Below are 17,092 nucleotides of genomic sequence, written 5' to 3' on the forward strand. Positions count from 1 at the left end.
TTGAGCTATGATTTCCCATCAAAGCTTTCATTTTCTCCTCCTCTGTCTGTCATAATAAGGGACATCTGCCGAGCGGTGGTGTGACAGGACATTTGCACGGTGGCATGGAGCCTGAGGCGTCGAAGCCGTTTGGGAGGTGGCGGCCTTGAGGACAAGAGACAGGAGGAAATGAGGCGACCAAAGCGCTCAGTAGGGGAATGGCGGCGGCCAGGATGTGAAGGAACTGGAGGCCAATGGTGACTACACTTCGTGGCTTCCCTCTCCCAGGCCTTAGAGAGGAGGAAAGTGAGGGAGGGGGAGCTTCCTCTCTCTCTGGGGGCAGGAACTGTGCCCAGGGGCACCTCGGAGAGCCCGCCTACAAGCGGAGCCCCAGAGAGACGGCAGGGTCTCCAGAGGAGGCAGTGGAGGGGGGCCCTGAAAGCATTTGTAAAGACACCGAAGGAGGGAAAATCTAGGGCCCAACTGGGTAAAGCACAGAAGGACCCACGGGACTGGCCAAGTTGCTTGGACGACGTACTTGCTGGTGGGAGAGTAGGGATGTTTAATAGCTAAGAGAGGCCTTTGCAGGTGGCTCAGTGGTAAACAGTCCGCCTGCCAGTGCAGAAGACACGGGCTTGATCCCTGATCCGGGAAGATCCCATGTGCCGTGGAGCAACTAAGCCCCTGCACCACGACTGAGCCCACGCACCCCAGAGCCCGCGCTCCGCAACAAGAGAAGCTGCTGCAGTAGGAAGCCTGTGCCCCGCAACCAGAGAGTCGCCCCTGCTCGCCCCAACTAGAGAAAAGCCCGCGCGGCAACAAAGACCCAGCACAGCCAAAAACAATAAATAAATAAAAAATTTAAAAGCTAAGAGAATTAATTCAGCCCCCATGCCTGCAATTACAGTCACGTGATCACCTGGCACCTGAGATGGGAGGGGTATTATGGCTCCTGCTGCCTTAGCAGGAAAACGTCCCCGAGCCTCAGCAGCGGGGCAGGCAGGAGTTCCAGGTCAATTGAAGGGGCTAATCCTAGAGGAAGGATGCAGGGTCCAGCGAGCTGGGTTATGTTTTGGGGTGCCTAGCTGGTCAACTCCAGTACCAATAACTAACATTGGTTGACAGCTGAATTCCTACAGTCCTGAAATGAAAGCTATGAGCATGCACACACACACACAGTGCTTTGAGTCATCTTTTGCAAAACGTAGGTTGTCAGTGGATATTTATTAATTCACTTATTGAACCCTTCCTGTGATCATTTAAAAACTTCACACTGCTCAAAATGTGCTTTCCACGTTAAGAAGGAAAAAAGGTACTTTTCAAAGTACCTTTATACCTTTTCAAAGAGTAAAGATAAAGATTTCTGACAGAAATCTTTGGAAGACCTTTAGTTGAAAATAATCTCATAGCCTTTTTGGCTTAGTAATTAATATACATTCAGGAAAACTCAGAGGATTTAGCAGAATAAACTTGAGCATTGGTTTCCAAACTAGATTACAATTCATCAATGTGTTGTAAAATCAATTTAGTGGGTCCAGACTGCATTAAAAAGAATGAAATAAAATAATCCTAGAGTGCTTTGCCCATACTACTGTTTTCTGAAAGTTTTATTTGAGTAAGAAATATTTGAGACAAAGTATATTTGAGTAAGGAAGTAAGTTATTTCTGATGGAAGGTAAGAGGTAAAGATTGAGCCCCTAGTATGATCCCCAAGAGTAACTGCTTCTTGACTAGAATAGAGTCAGTTAAAGAGATACTGGACACAGTTCCCTGTGCTATGCAGTAAATCCTTGTTTGTTATTTTATATATAGTGGTGTATATATGTTAACCCCAAACTATACTCAGTATTTTGTAATAACCTATATGGGAAAAGAATCTGAAAAAAAATATGTATGTATGTATAACAATCACTTTGCTGTAACTGGAAACTAACAACATTGTAATCAATTATATTTCAATTTAAAAAATACTTTATAAAGAAAGAAAGAGACGCTGAACAGAAAAAGTTGCAGCCTCTTTCCTACCCTGAGTGCTGTGATCAAAAAGGAGAATGAAACAGTGTTCCCAGGACTGTAGGAAGCCACAGTCATGGGGAAGAGATGGTCCCTCTTGACCATGACTGCTGACTTAGTGAGCTCCTAAGAGTCAACAGCAGCCAGGGGAGGCAGCCTGCAACAGACACGTGTCAGGAATATTTAAAGCAGCTGATCACGACCTGTGAATTAGGCCTAAGGGCTTTTGCTATTGGATGTGGGAGAAAGCCAAAAAAAAAAAAAGACAAGGTTTAGCTAAACAGTGATTGAAAGAGTTAAAGTCTAAAGTGACAATGAAATTAATATGTATCCAGGTGTTTATGAAAATTTTTTTGTATTGTTTTATCTTTGTTGTTGTTGTTTAGTCGCTAAGTTGTGTCTGACTCTTCGAGACCCCCATGGACTATAGCCCACCAGGCTCCTCTATCCATGGGATTTCCCAGGCAAGAATACTGGAGTGGGTTGCCGTACCCTCCTCCAGGGGAATCTTCCTGACCCAGAGATCGAACTTCCATCTCTGATGTCTCCTGTGTTGGCAGGCGGATTCTTTATGGCTGAGCCACCAGGGAAGCCCAGGTTATGTCTGCCCTCAGACACAAAACGACTGGAATAAGTAAATGTTTTGCTTATGGAAAAAAAAAAATCCTATTTTTCTAGAAAAGGCAATATTGAAAGGAATGTCTGCTAAGCAGGAATTAGTCAAGTTATTTTGAGGGGGAGTGACGGAGAAAGGAGGGGGCCGCGGGAGACAGCATTCCAGGCCGAAGGAGAAGTATGTGCAGAGGCCCTGCAGGCAGAGAGAGCACGTGTACTCAGGGACCCTCCGGGGAGTTCAGCGGGGCCGGGGCTCGCCCAGAGCAGGGACAGGAGCCTGGAGAGAGGGCAGTGGCTAGTCACGAAGGACTTTGTGCACGACAGGCTGTGAATCCAGGAGAAGGACAAAGCTGAGGGCAGAGGAGTCATGGGCAGGGGCCTGGAGAGATGGGCTTGGAGATCAGGAGAGAAAGTCAACCTGGAGATGTTTTGGAAATCATCGGTTTATGGATACTGAGGCCACGGAAGCGGAGGAGATGGCCCTGGATGGAGGGAGGGAGGGGAGAAAGGATCGAGATAGGGCCTTGAGATATGGATTTAATAGTGACAGAGGAAGATAACTCAGGGAAAGGATGGAGAAGTAGCTGGAGGCAGAAGAAAACCAGAGGCGTGAGGTAAGGCAGGAACCGCAGGGAGATCACTCCAACATCACCGGGCCTGGCTCCCCAGGCCAACACTGGGGCAACATGGATATTCAGGGGTGCCTCTGGGGAGGATGGGTGTTGTGGTTGGGCAGGCTGGGGGCAGGGACTGCTCCTCCTCTAGACAGGAGGAAAGGGGAAGGTTTTTAGGGTCTGGGTGCAGGAGGCCAAGGGATTTCTCAAATGCTGACCATTCTCTTCTGAGCGGGAGAGACAAGCTGGTGGGGTAGGAGATTTGAGGGGAACAGGAAATCTGAAATATGTCCATGAAGAAGGAAAGAGACCGATTTCAAGATGGTGGATGGATGGAGCACAATTTCCATACTGAATAAAGAGCAGACTAATTCATACTTAATAGACAGCAATAACATGAGACAAATAATAAAACACAAACTCTCAGAGGACCAGAGACCTGGAGAATCTCTAAGGGAATGAAAGCAGGCTGGAGACCATGGCAGTAAAGCAGGGGCTACTGCAAAACTGCTAACATAGAGGTTAAATGCAGGATCCCATTCACCCAGCAGTTACTGCACACCCACCACGTGCCAGACACTGTTCTAGGCACTGCTGTCTCCTGTGAAAGATGAGCGCAAACTGAGAATCAGAAGAAATGCAGAAAGACTGCCTGGGCTCACTGGGGAGTAGAGACCGTACACTGGCAGAGGGGCGCAGACCCATCTGAACAGTTCATGACTCTTCTTCAGCCACCGAAGTGTGCAAGCAGAGTTGGCTTGACCTAAATTTTGCTTTGTTGAATGGGGACAGTGGAAAGGTAACAGGTGCGAGAGATGTGATGATGTTAGAGAGAAAGCAACTCAGTCAGTTATTTTCGAGCTGGACTTGCCAATCCCACATGTGATCTAATTATTCATCGACTACTTGGTCAGCAGCCATCCTGGAGGACAGAGCCAACACCTGCCTCATAGTCAACCATGTTTTAAAACAGATCTTCTCTGACTCTTAAAAAAAAAAAAAAAACAGATCTTCTCTGACTCTTATATGCATGGTGAAAGTGAAAGTGTTAGTCGCTCAGTCGTGTCTGACTCTTTGTGACTTCACGGACTGTAGCCCGCCAGGCTCCTCTGTTCATGAAATTCCCCAGGCAAGAATACCTGAGTGGGTTGCCATTTCCTTCCAGGGGGCCTTTCCCAAGCGGGGAACAAACCCGGGTCTCCGCATTCCAGGCAGACTTCACTGTCTGAGCCGCCAGGGAAGCTCCATGCACAGAGATCTCGTCCAAGTGCAGGTGCTGATTCAGCAGGGTTCGGTGGGGCCCGAGATTCTGCATTTCTAATCAGCTTCTGGACACAGATGTTGCTGCTGGTTCACATACCGTTCTTGGAAGAGTAAGGTTTTGAAAGGTTTTGCTTTACTTTGGGGGAGACCTGTTTTGTACTATGGTGCAGCTTACCAGTGGAATGCTGGAGCTGGTTGACTGTTACACTTTCAGGAATTCTGCTAGATGACTGACATCATGTTGACAGCCTGAAACTGGCTGTAATGGGAGCTTCTGTGCCATGGAAATGCCCAAATGCTATAAATCAGGACTTTCCTGCTTCCCTTTGCAGAGCCGGCTGTTAAACACTTACTAGCACTGCTGCTGCTGCTGCTAAGTCGCTTCAGTCGTGTCCGACTCTGTGCAACCCCATAGATGGCAGCCCACCAGGCTCCCCTGTCCCTGGGATTCTCCAGGCAAGAACACTGGAGTGGGTTGCCATTTCCTTCTCCAGTGCATGAAAGTGAAAAGTGAAAGTGAAGCCCCTCAGTCGTGTCCGACTCTTAGCGACCCCATGGACTGCAGCCCACCAGGCTCCTCCTTCCATGGGATTTTCCAGGCAAGAGTCCTGGAGTGGGTTGCCACTGCCTCTCTAACTTACTAGCACATCACTGGCTAAATCTGTATAAGAGTGAAACATGGATACAGTGGGTTTTGGCATCAGGGGTCATGAAAGCATGCGCCATTCACACATTGATAAAGAGGCCACCTGTCCCAGATGTACACTAAACGAAGAACCTGCTGGAGGCATGACAGGAACTGATCGTCTCGGCTGCCTCGGAGTAACCAACAGAGGTAGATGCCTGGGTCACCCTGTCCTCCACCCAGAGAAGTAGGCTGTGCAAGGAGAGACGGGGACTGGTAGGCTCCTTTGAGCAAAGGGTGACTTGCAGGAAATTCTCAACCACATCGCACTGTACTTCCCTGGCTATCCCCGGGCAGCAGGCTGACTCTGCTGTGGGTGTGTCAGCCTGCCCTTTCTAGGACCCACGGCTGCCCTGCTAGGCTGATACTTTATCTGGAGTTGCGAAATGCGAAGACCGAATCTCAACAAAGGCAGAGGGGAACAGGTTAATCTTCCATGATATCTGCTTTACTTAGTGACCTTTAAAATCAAGGCAGAGATGGGACTTCCCTGGCGGGCCAGTGGTTAAGACTTCGCCTTCTAATGCAGGGGGTGAGGGGTTCGATCCCTGATCAGGAAGCTGGGATCCTACATATCTCAAGGTCAAAACACCAAAACACAGAAGAGAAGCAGTGTTATAACAAATTCAATAAGGACTTAAAATGGTCCATGTCAAAAATAAAAGATTTGAAAAAATAAAAAACCAAGGCAGAGTTTTATATATATATATATGTGTGTATACACACACATACACACACACGCACACACACATGTTTAAGTAAACCAAATGAATCCCATTTGGTGACAGTTTGGGGAGGAAAATGAAATCCCTCAGCTCTCAAAGGGCGTCTCCTATTTTCTGACCTGTGGGTCAGGCAGTTTTAATTTCCTCTCTCCCTCTCTCTCTGTTTTAATTTCATGAACCCGCTTAAGGCCACAAAGACTCCTGAACCCCTCAGCTGTCCAGCAGATGAACCGCTGCCAGCTTCTCTCAGGTTACTGATGCTCTGTGCCAGGCTGAAGCTCCCCAGCCCGGCCTGAGCGCGCCTTCCCGTCTGACTGCTGGGTGATACGGCCGGGCTCTCCGGGGTTTCCGGGGAAGGCGGCTGGGAGGCAGGCCGACCCTGAGCTGCTCTGGCCCTGGAAGAGTGGCTCCTGGACGTGTGTCCGCTGCCACTGGCCCTGCTGGTGTGAGCGGGGCTCGATGGAGCCCCGGGGGTGCAGGGGAAAGCTGGGCCGCGAGCGAGGTTCACGAAGGGAAAAGCTTTTCTTCCTGCCGGCCAGCTTCCGAGCAAAATGGGGTTAGTAAGTGTTAGTCCCTCAGTTGTGTCCAACTGTGACCCCATGGACAGTAGCCCGCCAGGCTCCTCTGTCCATGGAATTCTCCAGGCAAGGATACTGGAGTGGGTAGCGATTCCCTCCTCCAGGGGATCTTCCCGACCCAGGGATCAAACCTGGGTCTCCTGCATTGCAGGCGGATTCTTTACCATCTCAGCCACCAGGAAAGCCAAATGGGGTTCAAGTCCCCTGATAATGGCTCTGCGCCTCATCTCCGGGTCCAGGTGGGAGAACAATGGTGTGATGACCTGCCATTCACAAGTCAGAGGGTTTTACAAGGAGGGCTGAGAGGTGGTGTGCCTGTGTGTGTGGGAGTCAAGGGGGCAGAACACGGTTGGTTGCAGCTTCCAAGGCCTGCATCTTTCTTTTCAGGGAAGAAGGAGGCATGGAGCAGGGGGAAGGAGGGGTTGGTCCTCAGAGACGACGGTCTCCCGTGGCTGGATAAAGCACCTCTCCATCTCTAGCCAACTCCTTCTCTTGCATCTGTTCTGTTCGTTTGCCAATTATCACATGAGCGCTATGCGCAGGCATGAAGCTAGTGCTGTGGAGATAGAGTTGAGGACAATATGTCTCTATCCTCTTAGGACAGAAACAGAGGAACTGAATGGGATGGGAAAGAAGAGAGGGAAAACTTAACCACTAAACCCAAAGATCTAAAAGACCTAGAGGTTCCCCAGGGAATTGGGACTGCGTGATAACGTCAGGTATTCTGAGTTCTGCCAAAAATGCTTTGACTCTCAGTCTTGCTGGTCCTGCTTCCTGCCCCAGGCATGTCTGTTTCTCCTCCCTGCGATCCTCTCTCCAAGGAGGCGTGTGGAGCGGGGATGGAGCGGTTCACGGTAAAGGACAACAGGCTGGAGAGGACTCAAGCAGGCAAGAGTGGGAAGACCTGCAGCCAGGATCTGAGGATCTGCGCTCCATCCCCTGGTGACCTCAGAACACCTAGAAGATGCCTGTCGGGTGGTTCTCCTCGGACATAAACGCTGAGCTAGAGCCGTCACTAACCACACAGATGTCTAGGAGGAGCTTTAGAAAAAAGGAGAGGCAGGCTGTGTTGTAATTCTGTAGAGATGGAAGGGTTGTGGCCTTTCCTCAGTGCATACATGTGTGTGTGTTTGTGCTTAGAGCTGCCTGCCAGGGGCAGGGCTCACCCAATCATCTAAGGACGCAAGAAACTGCCCGAGCCCTCAATTGCCGGACTCAGTGGCAGACAACAGTGCCAAGGCCAAAGGCAGCGTAAGAAAAAGCTGTCTGGCACAGGTGGGGGCGGGGGGCGGTGGTCACACCAACCCTGCCTGCTTTGTCCTTGCCCCCTCGGGGCTCGCAGGGCCCACTGACACTCGCCAATCTATAAAGCCTACAGCAGGACAGAGGAAGGTGCAACCTTAGCATTCGTCACCCAGGGGCTGCTGAAACCTTAGGGGCGCAAGACGGTCCCTTCCCCTGGAGAAGGCTGCCTCCAGGGCACCGCCTATACAACACAGTGGTGGAACCACAGCAAGTCTGTAGGCATCGGTCCATGGAGCAGGGGTTGGTTCCACGGGAACTCCCCTCTGCACCAATACCAGCAGCTTCCAGAATGGATGGCAACCAGAGTGTTAACTAGAGAAACACGGGACGTTAAGACAAACACACGCACCCTCTCCCAGCAGAGAAGCTCCATACCCACAGGCGCCGCTCATGACCAAGTCAGGCCAGGGGTGCGAGGCCACCTTTACCTGCTCCGGGTCCCACCACGTCCCGGCTCGGGGACTCAGCCATGGCGTCGGCCAGCCGCTCCCGCAGGCCCTCCTCGCTGTGCTCCATGGAGGCCATGTGCCGCAGCCCAAAGCCCTCTGGCCAGCTCCCGCACACCTCCAGCAGGGTCACGCTCCGGTCGAAGGTACCTGCAGCACACGGGGACATCCGACCTGAGTCACCTTGCCGAGGGCAGGCTGTTCTCGGCGCTGGCCCACCGCCACCTCCCCGCCCCTGCCCGGGGCCTGTTTCAGCCCTTCCTGAGGACGGAGAAGGGAACACCACGAAACACAGATGCTCAGGGCAGAGCAAGACAGCTCATGCCACCAGCTCAGGGCATGGAGACCTCCACGGTGTGGGGCTAGTAGTTTTTGAACTGTTTTCTTTTTCTTTTTTTCCCTACTGAGTGGCTTTTAAGACCTTTATTCCCTGACCAGGGATTGAACCTGGGCCCTCAGCAGTGAAAACATAAACAGTCCTAACCAAAAAGAGTCCTAACCACTGAACTGCCAGGGAATGCCCTGAACTGTTTTCTGAGGACCTGCAGGGTTCCTCTGAAGTCTTCAGGGAATACTTCAGGCTGGAGGTCAAAGGCAGCGAACTCCTTGCCCAGATTCAAGCAAAACTCCCCTTACTTGACTCTGGTAATGCAAGAGTCAAGGCTTCCCCTAAAGCTTCATTTTTCAAATGGCTTACCTAGTCCACATTTAAAAAAAAAATGTTTTCAAAGCCACTATAGCCTCTAACCTATACCAAACGTCCTCATTTTACATCTGAAGCTCAGAAAAGTTACATCCCAAGATTCAACAGCAGGTTTGTGGGCCGGTTTGGTTCAAGGACTTGGATGGCCTGACAGCTCAGTCTACGCCTCATTCTCCTCCACTGCACAGAGTTCCCCAGGACATGAGCATCACGGGGCACTATTTGGGGTGGCAGCAGCAGGAGGGCTGGGTGACAGCATTTCTACAAAGATCTTTCCTCCATCGGAAGCTGCACCCCAGTTCCAAAGAGTACACGGTGCTCTGCTGAACGCCAAGCTTAGACTTTACGTGCACAATTACTTCAAAGGCTACCTTTAAATGATTTGACTTTATTATACAGCAAATCTTCTGTGAAAGCTTATTTCAGCCACTCTCTCTTGGAAGGAGATTATAGTCATGCTCTGTTACTTTAAGCACATACTCTCTCCCCAGTGATTAGGTAACTGAATCCACCACATTTATTGGGCTTGGTTCCTGCCAGCACCAGGAAGATGGGGGAAAAATGCAAATGCCAATGTTTCCCAAAGTTAAAAGTACACCAACACACACTCTTTTTATCGGGCCTTGCTTCTCCTCTTTGATCAGCCGTCAGAAACTATCTTCCCTCGGCAGTCTGGACTGGGCAGCGTCAGCGCACACTCTCTGCCAATGACAGGTGGTAATAGAGAGGGTGCGAGCCCCAGCCCCGGCAGGCGGCCCTGCCTCTGATAACGGCCCAAGCATCAAGGTGATAACCATTCGTAAACACTCCGACAGCCGGTGACTCCATACATCAGCAAAGAGGGCCAGATAATCCTGGGCTCTCCTGACCAGACAAAGGCCCTTGGCCAGTCCGCTGGGATTTCTATGTGTGGCTGGGGTCACTCCTGGCTCCTGAATGTCATCAGCCAAGTTTGGCTTTGATTTATCTCTTGCCTAATTGGAGGGTGGATTCCTGGTGCCGGAGGAATGGGCAGCGTCTATAAATGCATCTCCCCGGGAAGGGGCCCACCTGGGGCGGGGGTTGCCGGGGATCAGCTTGCTAGGTGGGACCCTGGAACGGGGACCTGCCCCATACACCATCCTCTCCCCATCGGGCAGGGTCAGGTGATGGGCCTGGGGAGCCAGGCGCTAGGCAGTGGGGCCCGAGTGCTCAGAGTGTCAGCCCTCCAGAGGCCTGGGCTGTGCTCGTCTTGCCCGGGAGCCCACATTCAGTATCAGCGTCAACCACGACTCAAAGGTGCCCAGTCCCCAAGGAGACACAAGGACTGATGACACCCAGCGGCCTGGGAGTCCACCGTCCACTCACTAGGTGGGGAGAGGCAGGCCCCTGCTTGTCCCTTTTCCATTTCTGAAGTGGAGCTAATAACACTTTGCCCTGTGTCAAAGAAGGGGAGAGATTAAGCAAGGTTCCTGCCAGCTCTCCTCCAGCACTGCCCCACTCTTAGTTGACAAGATCAAGAGCTACAGCACCAGTGTTCCTCTGAAGGGTCTGCCTGGGACGTCTATGCCTAGTAATTTACAGAAGAGGAGATTAACAAGAATACATGGGCACACTCCTCTTCCCTTTGCGCTCAGGGCCGAGGTGGCAGCTGCTGCTTCTTTTTTTTAATGGACAGAGATGTCCCAGAGCCTGGGAAAGGAAAGAGAACTACTGTTCCTTTTCTCATTTGCAAGAGCACGGTGCCTGCCTTGAGAAAGGTGCTCTGTTAAGGTTTGTATGGACTGTGTTCAGAAGTCACGGCAGGTAAGCTGAGAGCAGGACCAGGAGGAATATCAGAAGCCAAATGAAGACAACAAGACAATGCAGCAGGTGTTAGAGCAAAAAGTGTGCAGGACAGAGGCTGTGACAGAGGGTGAAGGCCAGAGGAGTCTGTGATATTTTAAGGGACAAAGTGACAGGATACAGGAGAAAAAGATCAGGAGTTAGTGTTATAGTGGAGAATGGAAGCAGAAATATAGGATCCACACAGATGAGCTGTATGTGTACTGGCTCTGGGCAAGCCGATTATCTTTCTGGGCCTCTGACTCCTCATCCATAAAAGTGGAAAAACAATACGGTCTCACAGGGGTGTTGCAGGGTGTGTGTTAGATAAATGGCGTATGGTGAGTACTCTGCACATAACTGGTATGCTCATGTATATGTTAATAATAACAAGTTTACACCATGTGAAGCATCATCATAGATGTTGACTATCACGATCCTGAGAGGCAGGATGGGTACCACTCCAGCATACGGAAGAGGAGCTGAAAGTGCAGAGAGATTCAGGGGTAGGCTCAGGGTCTCTGAGTGACAGATCTGGAACACAGGCTGCTAGTCCTTAGCTGGGAGCTCATTCTATCAGCAGCATCTGCCCTGGAGAACTGTTCTAGGGAGAAATCACCCCTGTCTTCCTTAACTTGTTCTGGGAACTCCTGTCACCTTCAACCATGACCTTTTAAACATGCCTCCCATTCCCAACCTGCCCAAGTTTCTTGGAGTATCATAATCAAAGCTATAACAAACCTAGACAGTGTATTAAAAAGCAGAGACATCACTTTGCTGACAAAGGTCCATCTAGTCAAAGCTATGGTTTTCCCAGTAGTCATGTACAGATGTGAGAGTTGGACCATAAAGAAGGCTGAGTGCCAAAGAATTGATTCCTTCAAACTGTGGTGCTGGAGAAGACTCTTGAGAATCCCTTGGACAGCAAGGAGATAAAACCAGTCAATCCTAAAGGAAATCGACCCTGAATATTCATTGGAAGGACTGATGCTGAAGCTGAAGTTCCAATACTTTAGCCACTTGTTGGGAAGAGCCGACTCACTGGAAAAGACCCTGATGCTGGTACAGATTGAAGGCAGGAGGAGAAGGGGACGACAGAGGATGAGATGGTTGGATGGCATCACCGACTCAATGGACATGAGTTTGAGCAAACACCAGGAGACGGTGAAGGTCAGGGAGGCCTGACGTGCTGCAGTCCATGGGGTTGCAAAGAATCAGACACGACTAAGCGACTAAACAACAAACAAATCATGATTATGCTGAGGAGCCATTCTGTATGTTGGATGGCACCCAGGAGAAAAGAAAAATTGATAGGGGATCCAATCTGCTCTCTCTTAGCAAGGGTGCTGTGAGGAAGCAGGGGGTAGGAGGCTGGAGATACAAAAGGGAAGTGAAGTGTTAGTCACTCAGTCGTGTCTGACTCTTTGCAACCCCATGGACTGTGGCCTGCCAGGCTCCTCTGTCCATGGAATTTTTCAGGCAAGAATACTGGAGTGGGTAGCCATTTCCTTCTCCAGAGGATCTTCCCAACCCAGGTCTCCCACACTGCAGGCAGATTCTTACCAGCTGAGCCACCAGGGAAGTCCCTTCCCAAGCAAGTGGTCAGCAAAGGAGCATCCGATCATTTCTACTATCCTGAGAGGCCGCAGCGGGGATGTACTCAGTGGTCCTGCTTAGAGGGTGAGGAGGAGTCCCAGCAGAGGCTCAGCAGTGCCCCTTCCTGCCCATCCTTCCACCCCTCCAGTGCAGATGAGGGCAGCAAAGGAGCTCACGAGGTCTCCTCGTCCTGGAGTGAGAGAAGGGCTGCAGGTGTGTGTGTGCGTCAGCAGGCGCCGGGGTGAGAGGCCAAGCCCTGGGGAGAGTGAGGTCACCTCTGGGCTCTTAGGCAACTGCATATCTTGTCAGCGTGGTCGACGCTGCCATCATTCATCTGGCCAGCCCACAGACACTCCATCAGATGGGCTGGCCCTTTGAGCCCCATTATGGGGGGGAAGGGTCAGTTTCAAGGGGGAGAAGACACTTAGAGCAGGCTGCTGGCAAAGCACAAAATACACGTACTTAGCAACTCAGATCTTCAGCTGAAGCAACCCTCTGCTGTTTACCAAGCCCTCTCACGTTGGTTATTTTCGTGAACTCACACATTCATCAAATACGGATGCGTGTCCACTGTGATATGAGGGAAGCACCGTGCTGAGGGGTGGGGATACAAAGTGAGCCAAAAAACAAAAAAAAAACAAGGCCCATAAAGCTCGGGGAAGCAACCGTGATCACCATTTCACAGATCTGCATTTGACTGAGACTGGCAGCGGTGAGAAGACTGAACATCCTGAGTGTGACAGTCTTCCCTGATACGTCCTGGGAGCCCCTTCCTTCAGGCCCACCTCCCACCCTACTTTTCCCAGAATATATTTCCTAAGATTCAGTTTAAGTCCCACTGGCGCAAGGAAATGTTGTTATAATGATAATCGAAGTTATCAGGAGCGCTCTTCCACGAAGTTTGATTGTCTACAAATGTCTTTACCTGTTGGGGTGAAGCTGGTGAAAGCAATAAACTTACCACCCCCCAAATGTGCATGTTGGCAAACATGAAATGATACAGGCCATTTTGGGGCACTGATGGATGCCTCTGAAGCTCATCCTCAGCTTCCCAGGTTAATGAGGCTGGTTTCATGGCATCCTTCCCATGCTGCCTGACATGATTCACACGATCTGCTCTTCAACCTAGTTTAGAAGCCGCTTGAGGGCATGGATTCCTCCAGAAGCCACAAGTCTGTAATAAGCACCGGACTGTGTGTATTGCGCTTGCTCAGAACATGTTTATTGACTGATTACAACCATCTGAGAAATTTGACTGTCGCTCTGGAGTCAATATACCCTTTGGGCATACTGTCCCAGAGATTATGCCTTTAGGGCCAGCATGGGGAGGGGGAGAGATGGCGGTGGGCAGAAAAAGAAGCTAAAATTAGAGGAAGGAAAAAGCTAAGTAAGTGAGCAGAAGAAAATGCTGCAATATCACTTCCTACTGTCTTCTCTGCACTTATTTTAGAGCCGAGATTCTGGGAACTGGAAGAACCAAAACAATCTGCCTTGGATGACAACAGAGAGTCAGGCTTGTACAGGTGAGTCTCCTGAATCCTTCATCCCAATTGGGCATCCTGTGTTATACTGTCTCCCCAGAGGAGAAATAGGTCAGGTTCTTGGGTTTCACAAGCCCATTAAAGGCCTGCCAATGACAGCTGGTGAGCCAGCAAGGTCTGGGGAGGCTGGGGGCACACGTGCTCTGTCTTTTGTGCACCACTGTCAAGGGGCAGGGAAGACCAGCGGGTGAGGCAGCATGGGGGAGCTGGGATGTCCTCGGAGCTGATAGTGTCTAATCACACCCTCACTGTTTAGCACTGTTTAGGAGACTGTGGCTCAGCCTCCTCTTTGAACTTTCATGAGAGCCTGTTGATCTGATTTCCAGCCACCAGGGAGGCCTGGTACCAAGAGTAAAACTTGTCATTAAACAATGCTCTTCAAGGCACAAGCCCTCGGGATGAGAGCGCGTGATGATCATGACATCCATGATAACTCAGAGATGATCCCAGGTATGATGAGACCAGCCACTGGAGAGTCTCCCCGCCTGCTCTCCAAACTAGCTCACCAAACTGAGCTCCAGACTGGTGCTTTCTCTACGCGACAGGTGCTTTCACGTAAGCACGGGGTGCAGATATTAGCTTCCTGGTTACTAGGTGTGGCTGCGGGCATGTTTCACTATGTCAGCATGCGCTATGCCATGGCTGACAGTCATGGGAAGGGAGGTTGAGGGCAGAGGAGGACCCCACCTGTCCCTCTCAATCCTTCAAGTCACTTCCCAAGATAGCTGTAACCCACATTCACCGACGGAGTACAGAGCAATCTTGTAGGACTCAGATTATCGAATGTTCACCAAACTTGTGGCCAGGTACCACCTCTGTTCCATAGTCATCCATTTGGCTGTGAGGTTCAGATTTGGGAGTTAAGTCATTTTTAAAGGCTCTACTTCTCCAGTTCAGAAGTGAACTTAGGAAGAGAAGGGAAAGGTACCAACCAAGCACAGAAACACCTAGGCTGATGCTGGAAGCCAGGGGATGCGTCCAGATGAGATGATGGCACGTCTGTCCTCACGGGCCCTTGGGGCCACAAGCAGGAAGGGACTATTCACTGTTCATCAGAGGTCTGTGAACAGACAGCTGTGAGGGACCAACATGTCAAAGGCACCTGAGCCAGGGAACAGGAGTTCAACAGTAAGGGAGACACCAAGAATTTCTTTGTAATGTAAAATAGAGGAGTTAAAAGCAATGATACAATGATACAAATGATACAATGATACAAATGAAATTATTTACAAAACAGAAATAGACACACAGATTTAGAGAAGGAACTTATGGTTGCCAGTGGGTAAGGATGGTGGGAAGGGATAATTAGGAAGTTTGGGATGGACATGTACACACTGCTATATTTGAAATGGATAGCCAACAAGGTCCTATTATATAGCATAGGGAACTCTGCTCAATGCTATGTGGCGGTCTGGATGGGAGGGGAGTTTGGGGGAGAATGGACACATGTATATGTATGGCTGAGTCCCTTTGCTGTCCATCTGAAACTATCACAACATTGTTAATCTGCTATACTCCAATATAAAATAAAAAGTTTTAAAATAAACAGATAAATAAATTAGTGAATAGGAAAAAAAAAGTCATTTTGACAACTACTTGCCCAACTGCAATGTTTGATCACAACTCATACTTTAAAAGCTTATAATATAGATGACAAATCCAGACATCCAGGCTGTAACTGGAATTCTCCCATTGGCTTTTCTGCTTAGTCTAGGCCTTTAGTTCCCCCACTTACCACATGGAGAATAAACGAGTGACTCTCATTTAAGGGGTCTGCTAATATCTTCAAAGTAATTCATAGTAACGCACTCACAGAGTAATGGTGAAATGATGTTTGAGGTTCCTAAGGTATCCAAGGGCACCAAATTTCATTTTCTGTGAAAAAGTGAAAGTGAAAGTCGCTCAGTTGTGTCTGACTCTGCGACCCCACGGACTATACAGTCCATGGAATTCTCCAGGCCAGAATACTGGAGTGGGTAACCTTTCCCTTCTCCAGGGGATCTTCCCAACCCATGGATCGAACTCAGGTCTCGTGCATTGCAGGTGGATTCTTTACCAGCTGAGCCACAAGGGAAGCCCAAGAATATTGAGTAGGTAGCCTATCCCTTCTCCAGGGGATCTTCCCCACCCAGGAATTGAACTGGGGTTTCCTGCATTGCAGGTGGATTCTTTACCAGCTGAGCTACCAGGGAAGCCCTCATTTTCTGTGAACCAGTTCCACTAATCAAACAACCATCCCTGTAAAGAAGTCTTGTCTGGAAGAAGCAAGGAAGGATTCTCCCACCAAACTGTGGTGGGAGCGCAATGCTGCCAACACCTTGATTTTGAACTTCTGACCTCAGAAATATGAAAGAATAAATTTCTGTTGTTTTAACTCACCAAATTTGTAGTAATTTGTTACAGCAGACTTACGCAAATAATACATCTATAAAACAGGGAAATGAATATCTGCCTTCCAGGGCTGTCATGAGCATCTGACCAAGCAGTACATGAAAGGTCTTCCCTGGTGGTCCAGAGGTTAGAGTCCGCCTGCCAACGCAGGGGACAAGGGTTCGATCCTTGGTCCTGGTTGATCCTGCATGCCAAGAAGCAGCTAAGCCCGTGCGTCACTACTGAGCCTGTGCTCTAGAGCCTGAAAGCTGCAACAGGAGAACCACTGCGATGAGAAACCTGTATACAGCCACGAGAGTAGCCCCCACTCACCACTACGAGAGAAAGCCTGAGTGCAGCAACGAAGGCCCAGTGTGGCCAGAAATAAACAAATATAGACAGTGCAGGAGAGTGCTTCGTGTAAGCACAGGGCCACCGGGCCCCTCCAACATAGCGGACAAGCCGGGGGCTGTGTGAGCACCTCTTCTTAAGGACAGTGGGATCTGTGAAAGGCTTAGAAAGTGAGCGGGGGCACTTACAGGCCAGAAGACAAGCAGCTTGAGGAAGATACTGGGTGGGGAGGGGAAAACAGTCATATCAGCTCCTAGTCTGGTCAATGCCATCGTGAAACCTAAGTGCATCTGTGTCATTACGTATCCAGGGCCTGTGATGGGGAGTCACAGCATCCACACGGGTGTGTGTCCCCGCTTCTCTGAGGATGCCTGCAGGGGGCACAGGGGAGCAGGACAGGTGGCCTCGGCTTCGAGGTCAGGTCCTTCACATCCTCTGATCTCCTCATCTGAGGGGGGGACAGGATGCTCGTCACCCTAAATTCTTTAATGAATAAACAGGACTG

The 17,092-nt window shown here is 50.0% G+C and overlaps 1 protein-coding gene across 7 annotated transcripts in view; it reads right to left on the reverse strand.

The window, feature by feature from the left end:
• Positions 1–17,092, reverse strand: part of BCAS3 (BCAS3 microtubule associated cell migration factor) — a 579,738-nt gene that overhangs the window by 14,805 nt on the left and 547,841 nt on the right. For all 7 annotated transcript variants that reach the window (XM_043902888.1, XM_043902895.1, XM_043902891.1 and 4 more), the window contains one exon: positions 8,206–8,373. In XM_043902888.1, the coding sequence (XP_043758823.1) occupies positions 8,206–8,373 (168 nt within the window). The remainder of the gene's footprint in view (positions 1–8,205; positions 8,374–17,092) is intronic.

The sequence above is a fragment of the Cervus elaphus genome, chromosome 5 (genome assembly GCF_910594005.1).
Source record: "Cervus elaphus chromosome 5, mCerEla1.1, whole genome shotgun sequence".
Taxonomy (NCBI): Eukaryota; Metazoa; Chordata; class Mammalia; order Artiodactyla; family Cervidae; genus Cervus; species Cervus elaphus.